At 40.7% G+C, this 21,955-nt stretch overlaps 2 protein-coding genes across 2 annotated transcripts in view; both read right to left on the bottom strand.

Moving 5' to 3' along the window:
• The window catches only part of LOC122799591 (sialomucin core protein 24-like), a 1,278,225-nt gene that overhangs the window by 160,634 nt on the left and 1,095,636 nt on the right, over positions 1-21,955 (bottom strand). The gene's annotated exons all lie outside the window — the stretch shown is intronic.
• The window catches only part of LOC122796430, a 228,204-nt gene that overhangs the window by 1,129 nt on the left and 205,120 nt on the right, over positions 1-21,955 (bottom strand). The window contains exons 20-21 of the mRNA XM_044064895.1: positions 8,888-8,981; positions 8,385-8,460 (exon numbers count right to left, since the gene is read on the bottom strand). Coding sequence (XP_043920830.1) covers positions 8,385-8,460; positions 8,888-8,981 — 170 coding nt within the window. The remainder of the gene's footprint in view (positions 1-8,384; positions 8,461-8,887; positions 8,982-21,955) is intronic.

Genomic DNA, 21,955 nt, shown 5'->3' with positions numbered 1-21,955 from the left:
GCACCACCTATTCAAGACTACATTAACACTACTTATTACTGGTCACCTCACTTTGGCCAAATTCATACATATACCAAGATAACTTGCATCTCAATCTATTCCACAGAGTACAATATACACAGCTAACAGGTTTTCCATCTTTGATTTTAGCAAAGTAAGCTGTCCATATGAAACATTACAAATCTGAGTATTTCAAGACAAGCACCTTCTTCACAGCACAAACCCAAGAACTCAGCTGCTGTCTCATTACCTGCAGCTATACAGGCTCATGCATCACTTGTATATGAAACCGATCAGCTTGGCTTTAATAACCAGATCTTGATACTGTAACAGAATCTTATATCCTACCCTCTTTTCCCAATTTGCTCCAGACTTATTCAGGTAAAACAGACCTGATGAGTAGGTGGATGCATAGTTCCATTTGGAAACAAAATGGACCCAAAAAAATGTAGCTCATCCACTGATATATAGTCCAAATCTATATAGCCCAAATCTATAATCCACTGAAGCCACATCAGGTTAATTACTTTATTAGTTCCCTTCTCCAGTTGTCAGCTTTAATGCCTTAGCAGATCCTAATACCCATTTTTTTAAACGATCATTGATTTTTAACATTAATTCGTACTTTAAAAATGAAATGTGAACACAAATATATGCATTATACATTTTCCATCCCGGTCATTTTTACTCTTGTGCATTAGACCATATTCAATTTTCAGATGTTACAAATCTACTTCATCTGAGAATTCTGTAGTTACAAAATACACCCATTTTATGAAAATGCATCTTCTCTTGAACCGACCTGTGATTAGTGCTACTGTTTTGCTTCTGGTGAGAGAAGCAAAGGACCAGGAATTCCTAGCTGCAAACACCTGGAGTGAAACTAGCACTAGTAGTCAGGTAGTAGCCAATAGGTAAATCACTGTAAAAAAAGAATATGGTTTACCATGACTGGAGCAAAGTACTGCTATATTATAGAATACTATGATAGTTTGTGATGAACCCTAGCTAGTCCTGTACCCTCTGGTAACATGGCTCAGTCTGGTCTCATGCATTTGAGGCCAGTCTGACCACATTAAATTTTCTACCGCCTTGTGCTTACCAGCTCACTACTTCAACCAGCTGATAGTACAGCCTGCAAGATGTATAAAGATTTGAGAAACACTGGGGCAAACCTCTTGCATCAGCCTGTCAGCAAGCATCATACCTTAACACAAGGCACTTATGCAGAGGCTTAAAGACTGCCAAAGATCCCAGCCTCCAGAAAACAAGGCAACACCTACTCCTTTATACCCACATAGTGCAAATCTACACAGATCACCAAAGAGGCACCAGGTAAAACAAGCCAACAATGTCCACAGTCTGCTTCTGCACAGAGAAATGTTCAAGTCTCTGTATGCCAGAGTCACCTTACTCCACAGAATGAACAGGGTTATCACTGAACCTGGCACTAAAACAGCTTTATGTCACAAAGACCCATAAACCAAGCAAATATACAACCTTGTTATTGAACAACTTGAGGCACTACATCTAGACAGACAAGTATTCCACTATGTGGAAGCCTGGGATGAGATAGAGGAGGCTTGTTTTCCTGGGATTGGTTTACACCTCTTATACCAGGGTTTCTGCATACTGGCTAAAGCCTTTGTTGCCCCATAGTGCATTTTTAGGCACAGTCCCCTCCTGGGCATTCCCACATTAGCAAACAAGCTTAAATTGGGACATCTTGCATTTAGTACCACCATGGATTCCAAATAGAAAGGTGTCAACTTGAGGCATTCCATCATTGGAGACATGGTTGCAATGCAGTGACACTAGTGTTTAGCACCTATCCTGCCTTCCAAGTCCTTGGGCAACAGGGGGAGGGGTATCTATTACAAGGTCATGTTAATTACCCACAATTTTAATCTTGAGTTTTAATGGTGATTTAGAGCTCTATTACTTAATTACTAGCTACAGATCTCCAATGAATGTTATCCAAAGATCATGAAGTTACCTTAATACTCAAGGGTTAAGTACCAAGCCAAATACAATTTTGCTAAAAGATTTAAATTACCAAAATATTAATTGGCATACTTGTACCTCAAAAAAAAAATGGTTATCCTCAGTTTCTTAGACCTGGTGTCAATGCACTAGAGCAAATTGTAAAACTACCCGCTAGAGGCTCTAATACACCTGATCTGGTCCTTATCAAGCAGGTGCCCATCTGTACACCCCACTCCTCATCTAAGGAAATCCAACCAGAAATCAATCTGTCAAGCCTAGTGGTACCACCCAGTGAGTCTTTAGGGACTTCACCAGGGAAAATAAACTTCAGGTTGTAGAAGACCTATACAAAATTCTCCACAACCCCCTGACAATAAACCAAACTGAAAGGCTGCCACATTCACCAACTATTTGCAAGCACCTAAACAGCTACATATTAATATCCGTACCTGTTCACCCAAAATGTAGCGGTGGATTCATAAATGAGCCTCTTGATGGAACTCTCAGTAAGCTACAAACAAGGAAAATGATGCAATTCGTGTCCTCTCACTAAAACATGCCAGCAGGTAACCAGAGCATCAGAAAATGAATATAAAGCAGAGCAACAGCTTAAGGTCAGTACAGAAACCAAGGGATACTTGTGCATTTCTTTAGTTATGTCGGGAAAATAAAGGAATCCTGTCCAACAATCTACAGAGCTAATCTATGATACAACATTCTAAGGATACTATTAGAGAAATGTAGTGCAAACTATCCCACATGGTTATCCCTAGTTTCCCCTGAACATTTTCCTGAAATCTTGGAACAGTTAAAATCCCTGTCAAAGACCAATTTTCATGGGGTCAGACATCAGGCAGCATTTTTAGTGCCCAAGTATACATCTGAGCCTGTTCATCCTTGGCTTATCTACACTCTGCCTGACTGAAGGACAGATGCTGCAACTTCCCTACACAAGGGTGGCCTTTCTACAGATCCAGGCAGTTATACACATTAACCTCACCAGCCCTTTATGCAAAGGCCATGGAGCATATAAAACTCTTTATGCATACAAGTAATTTAAAGGATCTAGACTCAATGAGTTTGGTTGTGTGAAGGCAGTCCTGTCTCCTAAAACAAGTAAGCTTCTTTGAAAAGGTTAGATTCTGTGGATAGTGGTCATGAAGTATCCCCAATCTTGCCAAAGCTTTTGACGCTATCCAACATGTGGGTACTATTAAGAGTTAGAAAATGTAACGTAAACCCCTATGTTAGAGAGATTTCAAATTAACTATTCAACAGATCACAGGTTATGAAAGTTACTGATCCCCTTCTTGCTTGGCATTTTGTGGACATCCAGAACAATTTCCCAGAACTATGGTTGAGCTTGGAGAGTGCAAACTGGCTAAGTTACGTGAAAAAAACAGCATAGTAGCATTTGGCAAAAAAAAAAAAGATGGTCCCACCTCATAGGCTGTACTTTTCTTCATGCAGTGTCATGAGACACGAGTACTTGTGTGGGCAACTCAGAATTTCCTGGCTATGACAGAAAAATTAAATCGCATCCAATTTCCAAATGCCCTCAAGATATGAAAGTCATTCTGCCACAAACTCCCTTATTAGATCCATCACCGAATATGACACCCCCTTTGGAATATATATACATTTAAGCACACTGCTCAACTAAAAAATAAACAAAGATACCTTAACAAAATGAAAGGCCTGAAGTTCAACTATCCTGGTAAATTAGCACAATTACCCTTGCATGTATTTGCCTACAGGTTGCTCTGATGTGAACGATTTTGGATTTCAAGCCTTGAAAAGCCCAATCCTATTTTACCTTTTATATCCACTACTTTTGAAGAGAAATAAAAACAGCCCTAGGAATCAAAAATTACACCAATAAGGTGTGGGGAGAGAAGTTCCTTACTCAATATATTTCCTGGCTATCGAATAAGTTTACAGGACAAACCAGTTTGCTTACCTTTAGGGTTACTTTTGATGATTGGATGGGGTAGTCATGTACATCCTTGCTTGATTTGTGAGGGAAACCTTGAGTGCTTAAAAGCAATAGACAAAACTTGTCTACTTAAGGGTCCATATGGCCAGGCATATTGCTGTCCTCATGACTGCTTGACCAGTATTGTTCCTACAGATCTGTCATTTAACTCTTTTACAATACTCAGCATGGCATTTACTGCTAGTTTAATCTTTGATTTCTTCTTGAGCAATTGCTTTTCGGTTGATATTAACTTTCAACTTTAATATAGCCTTACTATCTCTAGATGATTCTAAATCTAGACACCAACTGAAAAACATCTCCTTAGTTAATACATTCCCTCAACTGTCCGAACATTCTGTAGGAAGTACAAGTCCACACACACTCAGCAAATGAGAATCCAGTTTAATCTTTCCCTTCACATCTGCTTTTAGTTGAGGAAAATTCACTTCCATGCAAATATCCTAACTTTTCTGCACTTTGTAGCATAAAGACCATACAAATTTCCTCATATTCTTTCCATTTTATTCTAATCTTCCTGCCAAGTATTTTCCATTTCCTATAATTACCGTGCAACATTCTATATGCCCTACAAATTATCCTTTAAAATCTTTTCAATTCCCCAATAAAAATACCGCTACAGCTCATCTTTTCATACTCTTCTCCACCATCTGTATTCTGCCAACAGTTCGATAGGGAAAGCATTCTGAACATGTGCTTGGCGTCCTATCACTTGCTTTCTAACAGCTTCCAGTAGGACAGCTCCTTTTAATTTTGTACGGATTGCCATTTTTTGCCTGACTACTGTACTTCACTGTATGTATTCCTATTGGTAAAACCACCTTTCTCCACTTCCACACTTGTTTGGTCTGTATAATGAGGTCTTCCACTTACTTCCATCTTGTTCTTGGATGTGCAGCTTTAGTTTTCCTTTTTGTACTCCCGAACTACCCTGCTCAATAGGAATAAACTGTTTCCATTTTACTTATTTTCTTCCCTTTCCAAATAAAGACCTTGATTTCAATCCACAATTTTCCTTTGGGCTGGTAAATCTGACCTATGGCCTGGACAAAGGAAACATTTCACTGCCTGTATCCTACTGCCCATGTCCATTTTCCAGCTTTTAATATTCTGATTGGTCTCTTCCCACATATCCTTATACAGGAGCACTGTGAAATGCATTGTAAGGAGGCAGAGCGCATTAGAGTGGTTTTCTGGGTAACAGTCCATGTTAATCCATATCTCTAATGCTTCATCTTTTCATGTCCCCAAACTAATTTAAAGTGTAGGCTTATGTTTAGTCATTGCATCCACCTATTTCACTACAGAGTGCTTGGATCCAGAAATTGCACAAAAATTCCCATCTTTTCCTTCTTAGACAACTTCCTGGTTTAGGCCTAGTCATGGGAGATGCAGGGTGCCCTGCAGTTCAGTGACTTCTCAAATCTTTTTCTCCTTTAACCCCTCATTTCACATCTAACCATCTATTTTGCCTGAAAACTCTATATGATTCTAGTTGCTGCCAGAAGGCCTTCCTCTCAGGATCTAAATCCACACCAACGTATTCCTAGTCTATGGAATAAGGGGTTCCTATTACATGAATGAACTTCTCAAAGTTTGAATGTCATATGGTCAACACCATATAATCGAACTTTGAAAAGTTTGAAGGTTAAATGTAACGGCACTGTATGGTGCAGAATGGGAGAATTTCCCTTTTCTGCACTGAAGTGCGATCTCAGAGTTGGTATATTTAAGTAGGGGGGTGTGGGGCACAGCCCCCCACTTGGGTGGTGCAAGGGGGCTTGCGCTCTGACCATTTAGGTAAGTTTTATTTAATTTTTTTGATGCTTTATTATATATTCAAAGTTTCAAACTTCGATCATATGTTGAACATATGGGATTCAAAGTTTTGAAACTTTGAATATATAACAGACCCGGAATAAGACAGGATTACAGGTCAAAGTACTTCAAGACTAGTGTTAAAGGTAGTCAGATTGGAGGGGTAGACAAATTTGCACCAGGAATGTAATGTACAGGCCTTTATTTGGAATAAGCACTATTAAGTACTTCAAAAGGGAGGCGTCTGCAACTAGGCAAATTATTGTACTCGTGACTGCCTGACTAGTATTTCTATACCTACACTGTACCCCATTCTGACATGTTTATCTGCTTTGCTTATCTACATTATTCATGGAGGGCACTTTTTGGACCTAAACTTTACTCAGCTTATCAGCAGCAGGTCAACAAACAAGTGGCACAGTAGTCACTCCTGTAATCTGGAAAGGCTGCGATCCAACAGATCAAATGGAGGCAGTCTCCTCATTGCCCAAGCCAGTAGTAGCATTCAAGAAGCTTGTGGTAGGTGAAGTACTACCACATGCCAGTAATGGAGTGTCCTAAACCTGTCATCTATACAGTGCTGATACAAGCTTATTAGGAGGTATACACCTTACACCCATCTGGCAAAATGCAAAGCTAGGAAAAGCTGGACTCTATCAAGTGAACTAACCAGACTGTTAGGGAGGGATCACCTTTTAATTTTCCAGAATGAAATGAAACCTACGCCATGGTAAGAGTCCATGTGATTCCTAGCTATAAGTACATTTTATTAGGCAAGTGAAACTACAGTAACTAGTCGATACATGCCCACTACATGAATACTTCCCAAAAAATAAGACATGCCTCAAGTGTTTATACAAAAAAAATATTTTAGGCAGACACTCCAGGTTAAAGTGGCAGGTTCACAGACTTGCAGTTCTTGCGGAAAGACACTCCGTTTCAGTAAAAAGTAGTAAAGGAATGTCATTTTTCTAAAAGTTAGTTTGATCATTTGGAATTTAGCTTTTGGGGTAACAGCCAGAGTGACCCTTCATTCACTACAGACTGCTAACCACACCAATATCTTGGCAATGCTTTGGAACGCTGTTCCGCTCCACATAGTTTGCAGCACAGTGAGACTACAAAAGCAACTATCAGGATCCTTGTATGTGAAATGTATGGCTGGCTTACTCCAAGGTATGAGCAAGACTTGCAGACTGATCTTTCCATCATAGCAAACTTCAGTGTTTACCTCATGGAAGTCATGGTTCATTTTTCTTCTACATCTGCTCCAGTGCAAGTGACATCATGAGCAGAATTAAACTTTCATCTGAACTTGACTTAACTTGAATATCCAAAATTATTAGCAGCTGGCTAGTGTTGTGGAGCACATTGCTCTCCAAATGCTGGGTTAGATATGCATTCAGCTCGGCAGCCAAGTGAAACTTATTTTGCCAGCAATGGGTACCAAGAGCTGGAATACTGTAAACAAAGTGGACCTAATGTTAAGCAAAGTGAAAATAAAGCAGCACTGGAAAATGTAGTACAGAAAAACAAAATGCCTTATGAAGCAAGCAAATTAAAATTAGTTTTATAGCAAACCACATTAGAAGAGTGGACTTAATGCCATAAAATACAACAGTCTTCTGCAATAAACAAGTGGGTCACAAGCTGGAAAACACAGATTTCAAAATAGGCAGTGACCATGACAATACTGACTGCCAGAGGGACTATTGTGTGCATCACTTACTGGACAACTGCATCAAACTGCAAGCTTCAGGCAGTGCCAAGAGAGCTCCCCCTTTTGTAGTAAAGCAGCATATTGCTCTACATGGGCAAACACAAAGCTAGTGAGAGCATATCAACCAAATGCTACTATACATATGCCAATAAATCCATACATTTATCAATGTGCCAAGGCCTGTATGAAATGCATTTCACAATGCCCCTGTGTAATCACATACCTCCAAGTGGGTCATCTGTCTGGTTGACACAGGGCATAACAGATTTATTCAGCACATTCCTTCCATTTGTCCTATGAAAAATGTTTATAGTCTTGTCTAGTTCACTTCCAAGTTCTGAATATCATTTTATACTGGCTTACCTTTTACATGACGGAAAGCCAACTTGTTACCATCATCTAATGAGCCAAGTTTTGGTTTCCGTAAATATGATGGGCTTGTCAACACCTCTCATACTGTGAAATGGAGGGAGATGGTGTAGAGCCGCACACCAAGAAAAGCATACAAACAATCTGACAGTGACTAAACCACTATTAAAGTCAACGATTAACAGGAATTATTGTAAAGTGCCACCATTCATTAATCTCATTTGCTATAATAAAATGTGAAGCAAAATTAAGCCTCATTCTACCTATGCAGCCTGTCCTTCCCCCCACACCATATCAGTACCACAGGATCATAAGATCAGAATGACCTTCCTGCCAAGAGTTAAACATAGCATAGAAGCTGCATTTAATGCTTCAACAGAGACTCATTTGACCGAACACTTGCTGGCTTACTCTGCCAAGCAATGAAGATAAATGCATTAAGCAGTCAGAACCAATTGTACAAAACATTAGAAAGTCTGTTAGAAATCCTCTTACTTTTGGACATATGGCTTAATCACAGCTCCGGATGTCACATAACCATGCAAATGGTAGTTCTGGGCACTTCTACGACCTAACAAACAGAAGTTTATAAGTTAATGTGATCAACATTATCCTTTCACAAATACTAAATCTGTTAACAAGGACACAATCCATCTCTCATTTCACAGGCCGGATGAAAGTGCATTTCAAGAATTTCAGAAGTGACAGGACTGTCACTGCAGTAATAGTAAAGGGCCACTGCACTGATGTAAAGCAGTGGCCAGTTTAAAGTGTACACTTGCATTACTATTTTACAAAAATTTCTTGCAACTACCCTAGTAAATCTGTTGCACAAAACCCACTTGCATGCCATTTAGTAACTTAGAACCAGGAACATTATGCACTTCAATGTTTTCAAACCAAATTTAATAGCTTACTATTTTAAGCAACTTGCCTTAAGAATTTTTTTTTTTTTTTTTTTAAATAAAAACGCAAATGTCAATTTCTGACGATCTTACCCCTTTGTTTTCTTGGAATGCAAGATCTTGCACATAATGTGTCTGGAGTCTCCAATCTTGCATCACATATTACCACACTACAGTGGAAAAAGACCTAAGGAGGCAAATGTCACTGTCACTTTCTCATGTTCATAGACATACTCATCTATAACAGTGCAATTGGCAAAAGTTTAACCCTACATTTCAGTTTTATGCCATTAAGAAACTATCCTGTATTAACATTTACACTACTTGATTAGCACATTAATTATCTGAAGGGTTAGAGTACTGCACACTTCCCTCAAACTAAAAGACTGAGCAAGGTCAGCTCTATTGGTGTGGAAGAATAAAGCCCTAAGTGACCCACATCAGCTCAGGCACCTGCTAGAGCTGGAACAGGGGAGAAGTGGCAAGTTAGCTCACTTCTCTGGGAGTGTTTGTCTAGGTCACGTTCCCCTAAATGAACTCCCTGTGGAGGTAGGTCACCCTACAGGACTAATAGCTTCAAGGAGAGCAGGGTTGTCCTGGAACAGGGCTAGATCACACTTGCAGAAGCAAAATTGCATGCCCTGACATCCACTGAACATCAAACAATGGGAATGTTACTGAGCATTCTCAGTAGGGTTGGGACTACAATAAGGAAAAAGTGAACTTCTAAAGGATGCCTAACAGCCCCTCTTGGTCACCTTATGTATGGGTAATAAATGAACCAGCTGACCACAAGGTCTGCACACAGTGGGGTGGGGGATCAAGTCAAGCCTCAATACATTTTCAGCTTTATTCCCCTGAGTTTTCTCTGCATTTTGTGTCCAAGCATGCAGACCATCAAGCCTCTTCCAACAGGACTGGAAGCCCCTTTATTCCCTTGTGGAGGGGGACTCGCATATTTACTGAGTGACTAGCTGCTCACAGAAGCTGTCATTTAGGCAGCCACAAGTTTTTCTCCATCACTATCCTCAGCAATTTTGTTCCATCATACAAAGTCTGGCTTACACCCCCAGTACCTCTTCCAAATCAGCAGTTTGTTTTGAGTGATGGTGATGGAAGCATTACAATTTTTTTCCCCTAACCCCACCTGCTGGTGGTTAACCTGAGCACCCATTACCATGGAGAACATCTTCCCCTGGATACCTGCATACTTTACCTCTAGTTGGACATGTATGGATTAACTGGCTTGAGACCACCAAATACAACATCCCAGCACTGGACAGTGATGTAAAATTCTAACTGCATGGGAGCACCTAGCCATCAGGAAGCTACCACTTCCGCCGCTGAAGTTGGGCAACCCATAACCTATTTCCCTACTCTTACGGACACCAACAGGTTCCCCAGCTACTGCTAGAACTTGACGCTTGAGACCTTTATCCTTGTATGGCCTCGAGCTGGCTTATAGCTTGTAAAGCCAACATTAAAAATGCTACTTCACCCTTCGGGCATCCATGAATTTTCACAGGACAAGTTCAGAACTGAGCACTTTTAATCAGTAGTCTTAGAATGATTAAATTAAATCTTGAAATATATGGCTAAGCACATTTTGCCAAAAAAATACAGAACTTTTAATGCTCCCCAAAGTAGCTGAGCAAACTGTCAAATGACAGTTCAGAATTTGAAAATTACTGAACATTTCCAATTGCTGCGAAATCACACAGAGGAAAACATGCAGAAGCATGGAGTAACCTCATCCCATGTTATGAGGCTTAACAGTAAGAACTCAAATAGGTTTACATTTATTCAGGTGGATGTATGGTCTACTTACCTATAATTGGTAATCTGCATGCTTCCAATGCATCTTAGGTAGCCTACGATGTTGCTGCAGGGCAATCATCCCCATAACGGACACTGGGATAAGACTTAATTTGTTAACCGGGAAAGTCAGACATGGAACAAAGCCAATTTTCAGTGGAGGCCCAGGGAGAAACACTCCAGATGCAAGTCTTTGTAACATGGGAGGAAACCTAAGTACCTGGAGGAAACCAATGGTAGTTTTACTGGGCACGTAGGGAGGACATGCAGACACTGCACAGAAGGCAATCCAGCAGAGAATCAAACCAGAGAACCTCCTGCTGTGAAGTGCCAATGCTACCACTGTGCTGTCCACTGACTTGCATAGTGGGTTTGAAACAGAATATCAAGTAGAATGTGGCTAACAGAACACATTTAAAGTAGCAAAAATCCGTTAAAAACTGGATTCCACATTCTTTAATACTTCGTTACCTTACTGCAAGAGAGAGTTGGGGGAGGGGGGAGTAGAATGAGGCAAGAGGTTGCTTAGGGGGCCTGTGGCAGGTGCTGGAGGATAGAGGAGCAGCTTAACAGCAATGAATTGATCACCTCACTTTTACAAAACACCCATCAGCAGGCAGAGTTTCCTTTACAGGCTAGATTAAACTCCTATAATGGGACATGAAGGGCTAATCATGCTCTTACCAGCCAACATCTTACATATGGTAGTAATTTAAGATTTTCCTCTGTTTAACCTACTTATGTTATCCACAGTATAACAGCATTTTCTTCAGCAACCTGCCACTTTGTTCTTCATCTCAAGGGGGGATGTTCATAGGCCAGTACTAGGCTATCGGCCCTAGGGCCTATACAAGCTTAGCCAAATGAGTTCCCTGGCTTTTGCCACCCAAGAAATTTTCCTGAGCCCCTGTCGAGCAGAGCCACAGCATTGATTCCTAGGGTGAATTTCCCATTATGCATCCAATTGTCAAGATTTCCCTTGGAGAGCTAATGAGGAGCTTTGCTTGACATGAATGGGTAGCCTATTCCAGAGCAGGGGAAGTCGCTGGGACAGGAATCTATCACTCCAGCATATTCTGTTTATTGTGGTGACACTGTTTAGGTCCCTGGAATGTGCGGCTCGGAGAGATTGTGACTTGTAAGTGTAGCATGTCCTCAGGTCTGGGTTAGACATGGCTTTGTAAGTTAGGCAGAGGTTGTCTCACAGTAGTCGATATGCAGAGTACAGCTGGAGTTTGAGACTGTTGGTGTATGGCGCATTTGTGGCCGGTAATCCTGTTAGTGGGGTATTTGTCCTTTCCAGCTGTTGCAGATGTCTTGAGGTACATGCCAAACAGGGCATTTTACTCTATGATGGGTCTAATAAGGCATGAGTAGAGAGGAATGATTACCTCTTTCTGGAGAACCCCTTTGTGATGAGATGTAGTATTTCCAGACTACTGTGACTATGTGATTATCAATGGAGAGACTACTATCCACCCGTGTCCCAAAGTCTCACATTTTCAGTGTTTAGTAGGCTACCACCTATGTGGTAGTTCATGGTTATGGTATTTTTCACAAAGGGGATGACCATGCACTTCTTGGCATTGAGCTTTGGGCAATGACTGACACCAAGCATGAGTCTCAGTGAGGCCTCTTTGTAGAATGTAGACATCCTTAGGTGAATCTATTATGGCTCCTAGTTTTCAGTCTGCGAATTTCATTAGTCAGAGACCAGCTGTATTTGCCTGGACTTCGGTATCTACTTCTCTGGACAGGACCCAGGACCAAACCCTGTGGTACTCTGCTCGTCATGAAGTCAGATTTGGAGTCACCTACTTTCACTGTATGGGTTCAGTCAGTGAGCCAGGTGGCCACCCATATTGTGACAGGGATTTATGCCTAGTCCAGTGAGTTTATCTACAATACCAGAGTGAAAGATGGTGTCAAAAGCCTTGGTGAGGTCAAGATAGGCAGTGAGCACCATCTTACCCTCATCTATGGCTCTAGTGACTACTTCACAGAAGTCAATCAGGTTTAGGAGGCATGATCTACCTTTTACAAACCTAAAAGTGGGGGTCCAGAGTTTGGTTACCATTATTTCACATTTGTTGTCTGGGCTAGTCTAACTGGATACATGTCCATTTTCAGTAGAGGCCCGGGGAGAAAAGCTCCAACACATACACAACATACTAATAAATGTTGCAACAGTACAAGCTTGATGCAGCTGTTATTAAAAAAATACAATACTAATGGTGAGCATAATACAAATAAAGGTAATATACAAAAATACTTACTATATACATATATACATAGAACTAAATTGCAATTATCATGGTTTTTATGGATCATTAAAGAGAAGTCAGTAGTTAGGACAGTATAGTATTAGGTGAAAAGTAAACATAGGTACCTATGTCGGTTTATAAGCTCTAGGATGATGCGTTCCATGGCCTTCCATGGCCTTGCAGACCAGGCTCATCAGGCTAATGGGGTGGTAGTTCCCAGGGTCTGTGATAGCACCCCCTTTGTGGAGTGGGATAACTTGTCACTGTGTGCCACTCAGGCACAAAGCCTGAAGTGAGGCTATGGTTTAACATGATACTTAGGTGGGGTGCCAGTTCATTCTGTAGTTCGTGCAGAATGCAGCATGGATGTTGACTGGTCCCATAGATGTTGTGTTCTTGGCTTTAGAGTGTGAGGTCTTCACCTGTGTGGCCATGATTTCAGGAGGTTTGCAATCATCCGCTATGGGGATGGGCCCTTTTGGGGGGGGGGGGTGAAGTTACCACTGAACCTGTCTGCCAGGATGTTGGCAATATCAGTTGGTTTGGTAAATGTAGTACCATTGTGCTGTAGTTCAGAGCAGATCAGAGCATTGCCATGGAAATTCTTGACATAGCTGTAGAAGGCTTTGTGGCTGTCTCTAGAATCCAAAGCAGTTTTATTTTCGTAACTAGCTTTGGAGGATTTTATGAGGGATCTCAGCATCTTGCTGAGGCTGAACAGTTCCTGCAGTCATGGGATTTTACTCTTCTGCAACAGTTTCTTCCTTCTGTTGCAGAGCTTGTTTATGGCAGGGGACCACCAGATTGGCTTCCTTTTTCTGGAGGACAGAGTCTTGGTTCTGTTGGGGATGGCACTGTCCATGCATTTACACAGTGCATTTGCATATGATTCAGTTGTGCCACTATTTTCCATCTGTTGGGGTGTAATGAAGTTTGCCACTTCTGACTAAAGCAAAGTTGGCTGTGGAGAATTTTTTTTTTTTTTTTTTTTTTTACAGTGGTATCCTTAATGGGGAGAGAGGGTAGGATATGGATGTCTAGGAGGTTTAGCTTGTGGTCAAGCTGGTCCAGGTCGTTGGAATTGAATTCCAGAAAACGTTGGGCAAATGAGTTAGTACAAGAGTTTTCCCAGTTGGAGGGATAGTTGTAATCTCCCAAAATTAGGGTATTGGGCTGCATCTCTATCCAGTATATCGAGAAACATGGAGTGGGCACCCTGGGGCATGGCAGGGGATCTTTAACATACTACAACCTGAATTGCAGTCTTGCCCAGTGTTAATTGTACTTGGATAATTTCAGAGGCATTACGTTGAGCAACTAGCCTGGAGGTGTGCATATCCTGTATGAATATGGACACGCCTCCTCCTTCAGTATTTTGATCTGGGTTGGGTGGCCAAAAGGCATGGTAAGAATTGTAGCCAGGTCATGCAAGGGTGCTCTCTGGAGCCTTAAACCAATGTCAATGTTCTCCATTTTAAGGAGAGCCTCGAGTGTGTGCATTTTGAGGTTTAGACTTAGCACTGAGTAGCATTACCCTTAGATTTCTGTTTATGTCTACTATGGTTGTGCATTTGAGCCCTGCCTAAAAAGGCACTATAGGGGCAGTAAGCCTTAGCCAGTATCCGGAATGCCAGTGGTGACAGGTGCAGGCCTTCTCCGGCAAAGCATCATGGCCTGTTGATCATGTTGACCCAGGAGACAGATACTGGATCCCCTTAGAATGACACCAGAATCTTAGCCAATTGCAGTCAATCATTTTGTCCTTGTACTGTGGCATAATTCTGGGCAATGGCAGGATGTCATACCTGCCTGGGGCCACATGGTCAGAGAGCTCCTCCAGGTCTCTTCATGTAGTCCAGGGAGCTACATCTCAGGTCATTCACTCCAACATGGACAATGAGTCAAACTTTTACTTGTTGTGGAATAACCAGAGTGCGTGCATTATATGTCAGATCCTGGCACCCAACAGGTAGCTGACCGTGACTTTCTCCATGTTCAGCCTGGTGAGGGGGGTGTCAGTGTGTAGAGTCACCAATGACTAGTGTGCAGGGTACATTTTGCCTTATGGCCTGAGAGTGGCACACTGATTTTGTGGGCCATGTCATTCAGGTAGTGTTGGGGGGTGGTGGTTGCTTGCATTTCAGCTTTGGATGTCTCCATTTAGGCAGATTTTTTTTGAGAACCTCTGTGAATGTAGGTGTTTTGCATAACTGTGGGTTTGGGAGGTGCAGGTTATGGACTGTGTTGAGCGCGGTGTGGTGTTAACCTCCTTCTGTCTAGTCCAGTCTTGGATTGAGAGCTTGGCTTGCAGTTTTGGCTATACAAGTGCATCTCACAGGCTGTAGTGTTGGATGGTAGGAGGAGAGGGTTTTCAGTGTACATGATGCAATTGCTACATTGCCCCAAGATGTCCAGATTCATCAAGTGGACAGGAGAAAACACCAGAAGCTGACCCTTAAATTAGCACTAACCAGGCATGCCCAAGTACTGGGAGTGGATTTCCTCTTGACTAGTGAGGAAAGCTGAGTGGTGCAGTAATTTGTAGAGTTAGTGCTTGCAGCGAGAGTTGGACAAGTGCAGAGCACCAAGAATGTTTGAGTGCTAAAACTGGAAGACTGGCAGGTTTAAGGGTACAGAAAGTTTTGAGTGCTAAAACTAGAAGACTGGCTAGTTTTAAAGGGAAAATCTTAAGAGCAGACTTTCTGGCACTGGGAATAGTTTAACCGCAGTTAAATGCCACTGCACAGTGCACAAAACTGTGCAAACACTTTTTTAAACAAAGATAAAAGGAATAGAAATAGTCCAAAACTGCCAATAAAACTACAGATTGAGCTGAAACCAGTCCTTCAGGTAACAGCCGTTTCAAACCTCACCACTCTCACTGATTAGCAGAGAAGCTTCCCTCTCAGAAAGGTCTGGGCAACACAAACTTAAACAGCCCAGAATTCAGCAAAATCTGAAAACCACACTACTAGCTCTATAAATGCAGGAAACAAGTAGAGAGATAGGATTGTTTTTTTTTCAAAAGTTAAAGCAGATACAAGTAAAAAACACAAAGCAGGAGAAGGCTTTTCACGTGTGTGTAGCCCTTTGAAAGAATAATAGTTCACAGTCTCTTCACTAGCATGATTAGCTTGAATAAAAAGCTGCAGGAATGATATGAAATATAAAGTGTTAATTTAGAAATAGTATAAAATGCTGAAAATAAGTAGTAAGTGTGCTGGCATAGCTTAGATATTGGCATCCATGTAAAGGAGTATGTTATTGAGAAACAGTCTGTAAAAATAACTGCGCAGATGGCAGCTGGAAGGACAAAGTAAAGAGATGCAACATCAAGCAAGATATGTAACATCAAGCAAGATATAAGTTAGAACAAAGTTTCAGATAGTGCTGGAACACCACGTTTCAAATAATGGAGTTTCCTTGTACCACCGAACTTGAAAGAATCCAGGACAAATCATAAATTAGAACAAAGTGTTATACAAAAAAAGACCAATACATCAGACTAAAAAAATAGACTTTTTGGTATAAATATAAGTGTGTATAAACAAGCTTTGGGAATTTGCCATAGATAGCTGACAGCATGTGTTGCGTGCTTGTAGATCTGAAAGGCAAACATAATAGTAATGCATATTAACTGAAGTTTCAGTGCATTTATTGTACTTAGTACAATACAGTAATAAGACTAGTTGGTCACAATAGTTAAATATACTGTGGTATGCATGTAAATGCAAGTAACAGCAAGAAACCAACAGAAAGCAGTATATAATTCTTCACCCTTTACAGATGAAAAAACAAAAACGAATTAAAGTGCAACAATATAAAAATGAAAAAAGTTCAAACTACAGAAACTACTCCTTGTGGTAGATAGCTACCTAGTGCTTATCACTGCCACTAAGCTAAAAGGCTTCCCCTCCAACACAGAAATGCTTGGTGGTGGGGGGGGGGGGGGGGCTCAGAAGCTTACAGTCCTAAATACAGCAAATCTGTATCTGGACTAGACTAGTTACAGGAAAGGGAGGAAACGAGCTTAGAATTTTTTTTGGAAACTGCTGACTACTGCAACCAATCCCCCCCCCCCCCAATATTTTTACCCTGGGTTTAGGAATTTTAGAAAATTGATTCTTGCATCTGATTTTGAATTCATAGAACACTAAACTACCCTTCCCTCACTGTCCTCCTATTGCACTAATTTCTATTGCTTTCAAATTTTCTGTATATTTCTCTATTACAACCCCTCTTTCTTCCATATTCTCACCTCTACCTTTTGTTACTTCTCTCACTTTCTCCCTATTTTATCACCTTTTCTGGTCAGTCTTCATCTCTTGGGCTGCTCAGACTTGGCCGATTGCCGCCTCTATGCTCTTCTCCCCCTCTTACCCCTTCTACTCTGTCTGTACTGGCTACACTTGGCACCCTGTGCAGTTACACCACAAATATTTCACTTTAAAGCCCCACTATTCTCACCTCCATAGGTTCTTCCATCTCCATTCTCTCCTTTCCAAGTCTTCTTGTATGACACTAGTGTGTCCAATACCGCCCCCAATTCAATTAGCAACTTTTGCAGTCTTGATTCATATTTTTACTTAAGGAAATTCAAGTGCTGAATGTAGTTAGTGGTCTAATTTTTATTAGTCTTGAAGTGGTTACGGTGTACTATAGTCAATTTTCATCTGATGCATTGCAGCTTTATTCTGCTTTGGTTTAATAATTGCTACACTATTACAATAGTGTTGATGAATTTTATCTATGTTGACTCCCATATTTTACAAGGGTTCGTCTGGCAGAGCATGCATTGTACATAATACAGGTACATTACTGGACCCTTACAGCCTCTTGCTGATAGTCAATCATGTCCATTTAGTGTGATCTTAATTTGTATTACTGCATTACTCATTTCTGCAATGCTCCATTACTAAAGGTGCAGTATCAGCATTTTTTGTTAACCTGGTGCAAAATGACTAAATGACTTATCCCTTTCAACGGTAACTCAATTGCAATTATTGCCCCTTCCTGACCATTCTTTGCACCTACATTTCTGGCTGACCATGATTTCTGCTCTTGCACTGTATATAATCTTAGCTACTCCTTAGCCTGACTTTTTCATCTCACTGCTGTTCTCCATCTTCCTAATAATCCTGACCTCTCTACATAAGAGATGAATACAAGGTATTGGCTAGGCACCATCTCAGAATTCTGTTTACTCCAAGGTATTCATCTTTAGTTTGAATGATGCCTTCTACTGTCAAGTCTTCTTGCTTTTTTTCCTCCAGTCACTGAAACCTCCCAATAAAATTTTGCTCAGTCTGTTCCAGAATAAAGCTACACTACAAATGAAGATACGTATACCTTGCTTGAATGCAAAAGCCTACACCTGTACAACAGTAGCAGACATGCGCATGAATCTGAACTGCACTTGGCTGTGTGATTTTTTCATTCCTCCCCTCCAAGAACTTCTCCATATTCCTGTACCTCCTACACTTAAGTCCATCCTACTGCTGTTGCAATGGTTACAATCCAGCACACTAGTTGGATTGTTTGGAATCCTATAGGGGAAACTTCCTTTGTGTTCATCACCATCAGTGCTACCAATTTAATTCTCAACACTTTACTCCTTTGTTAGTCTGTTCTATTTTGGGGACATGAAGCAGTATTTGCGCTTCTCTAACAGCCATGCCATTCTCCATATTGCAGTAATTTGTGGGACTATCCTCTGCTGTTTAACAGATGGCTCCCATCCCCAGTAACAGCAGTGTAATCTCAAGCAACCCATCACTGCACACTAGTTCCTCACATCCTGAACTGGATGTTGAAATTTCTGTATCTGAAAGTAGGGACTGCTCCTGGCTATTGCACTTTTTCCCCCTGGTTTAGTGATTTTAGTAAATAGATTCTTGCATTGGATTTTGGCTTCTTGCACGCTAAACTACCTCTCATTGTCCACCTACTGTGTTCTCTTAAAATTTATTTTCCTACATATTACTCACTATTGCCTCGTTTTAATCTACCTCCTTTCCATTACTTCTCTTGCACTTCCACATAGCAGCTTTTCTACTCCATCTCTCATGCTATTCAGACTTGCTGAGTCTTCTCTGGGACTGGGCTAACCTGCACTCCTCTCCCATTTCCTTATCCCTATTCCCTCACCTACATCATTTCCTTTTCTTCCATAACAAATGCCCTTCTCAAATGTGCCCCTCAAACTACCATATCCAGTCTACTTCTGTACTCTCCAAGAATACCATCTTTCCACAGCACACACTTTTTATTCCTCATATATTTGCCTCTTCTCTACAATACTATATACAACACCTTATATCCTCACCATGTGCTAGTGATCTCTCATTCTACTTCTAGAATCCCATTTTCCTATCCACAGTACAAGGGCTGCTCATCTGCAAATACCGCATGTTCCAAGACTTCCACCAAACCAATAAATACCTAGTGATATTCCCATCTTCATAACATATCTCACCCTACACAAGGTATCCCTGATAATTACTCCTACAACACGAACACAATCCAAAAACTCAAACACTAGTCCCACTAGTACTCTAGTAATGTGCACTCCAAATCTTGGACCTCCCTCTGTCCATCTCTACCTAGAAACACAATCTTTCATTTCAGCTACTTCAAATATTTGTAGCATCAAGTGACCCCAACTAGAATGCCAGACTCAGTCATACAAATTTAACTGCCATAACTGAATTCTGTCCAAAGAACTCCACTAATTTTGCAGTATTTCTCATCCAAATACAGAGTCTTTACTGAAAAAATTTAATAAGATTGTTGCGAAGCATTGTTTGGTAATGGCCACCCCTCTCCCACTACTTACCAAAGTCCCATCTCTGTTAAATGACCCCGACTAGCTTCTCATGACAGTTATTCTTGTAGGCCATACTAAACTGCATATTGCAGCAGTACACATTCCTCCAGTTTTCTTACTCTGATGGATTATACTTTCAGACATCCTGGATTATAACTACCACAGACTGTTGGTATTGGGTAATCTTAACCTGGATTGGCTGGCACACCCAGATCACTGTTAGCTCACATGACCTCACTCGGGTTGCCACAGAATTCACTCAGCCTTATCTATTAGATGCAATACCAGATAAAATGATGGTTATACCAAACACATTGAAAAATATCACCAGGTAAGTATTTATTGGTTGGTGGTTTAAGTCCTGGAATATGTGGAAAATCAGAAACCAGAACCATACAAGATGACACGAATACCATCCTCTGTCTAATCCCATACCAATACATTCTTTGCTTTCTTCACATTTTACAATGCTATACCCCAATCAAGACCAGCTCATCCCTTAAAGTACATGGCATACTAAACCCTTGAATTTCTGACCATATCAAGCAACTTAAAATTTAGAGGCAAATCTTGGTACAACTAGAAATATGACTCAAGTACAGAAAAACTCAATGTCTTACTTAGAAAGGAAACCAAAATAGCTACACATGAGGCTGTCTTACTTAGAAAGGAAACCAAAATAGCTACAAATGAGGCCAAAGCAGACTACTGTGGAGAAATCTGAAGGACCATCATCCCAAGTAGTTCTGGTATGGTCTTAGGAAAAACTTCTCCACACCAAAACCTACAAGCTTCCCACCTCCCTTCTCTGATAAGTCTCATTAACCTTTTATTTTCCAAACTGTTAATTTTCCAAACCCTACCCTTTGTACCCACAGTCCCACTATATAAATGTCTATAGTACCTTTCTATTTTAAGAATATCAAAGCAGAAGTGTAAAAGCTTTGAGAACATTGATTGGGCCCATCATCCATCTTGTCACACTATTCAGTCAGATATCCTTAGGCTTGACAGTAAACTACTAAGCAGACCTTTTGCCTTAATCTTTCAACTTTACCCTCGTTATTGGGACACCAAGAATACTCTTCATCCTTACCTAAACCATCTCCTACCACCTGCAACTATTGTCCTATTTCTAAAATCAGTCCCCTCAAATTCTTGAAAAATCTATAATTAAATTGAACACATTACCAAATAAGACATCCTCAGTGACTTACCAGTATGGCACACAATCAGGCTATGGCTTTCATCCCAATTACACTACTGCCATCCTCTCTCAATCCTATTCCAACATGGAGCAAGGTAACATTAGGTGCAGTCTTCCTTGATCATAGCTAAGCCTTTGGTAGTGGATCACCCCCTTTTACTTCAAAAACTCAGACTAATATCCTGAGGTTTACAAATTACCTCATGATATAGAGCATGACAGTGCTAGTTTCCCCAACCTTCAGATGCCAGCCATTTCCATTAAGATTACTGGCTAAGCTCTTGTCAATTTTTTCTAGTCCCACCAAACACCAATTCTATCCCTCCAGAATTATTTTTATCTATTAGCTTATCACACTTAGGCAGCAAACATCTATCCCATAGTCGCTGTACAGTGCCACACAGGCATAGGTTTATAGGAATAGTCAGCTCAATGCACAGGACCTTTCCCCACTAGGTGACTTCTGTACTGGTAAGTGCAGACACCAGAGAAAAGCTAATTTACTTACAACTACAGAAATATACATTACTGTATTTGCATTTCTCCTTGTTTTAAATGCCTGAGCACGGACCAGGCCTGCTCGTAAATTAAGATAAAAGAATGGTATACATCACTTCCTCTCCCTTTCATGTTAAGATCTACAACAGCCAGTCATGTCATTATGATTCAACATATTAGGTGCCATGTGGTACAGGGAAACTGCAGAGCTTTCCCAGTTATATTTCTACTAAAACGACAGACTATGAAACAAGTTAACCTTTTGTCCATCACATTTGAGAAAACGCAGTGAAGGTTTAAGTGCCTTTTTTACATATGTGGCATTAACAGTTTCTAGAACACATCTGAAAAAGGTTTCTTGGACCACAATCTTTTTCCTTGGTAAGCAGCAATAAAGTATTCACAATTCAAAATGCATCAAATTAACATGGATTTGGTCACACTCCATTTTTGGTTTACAGGCAAGATGCAGCCAATCTATAAAATGAAAACAAGCCTAACCAAAAGTTCTCTTCAGCCTTGGAGAGAAGACCATCCAATTATATAGATTT

The sequence above is a fragment of the Protopterus annectens genome, chromosome 1.part0 (assembly GCF_019279795.1).
Source record: "Protopterus annectens isolate FY-2018-M chromosome 1.part0, PAN1.0, whole genome shotgun sequence".
Taxonomy (NCBI): Eukaryota; Metazoa; Chordata; order Ceratodontiformes; family Protopteridae; genus Protopterus; species Protopterus annectens.
This window is presented reverse-complemented; position numbering and strand designations above follow the sequence as displayed.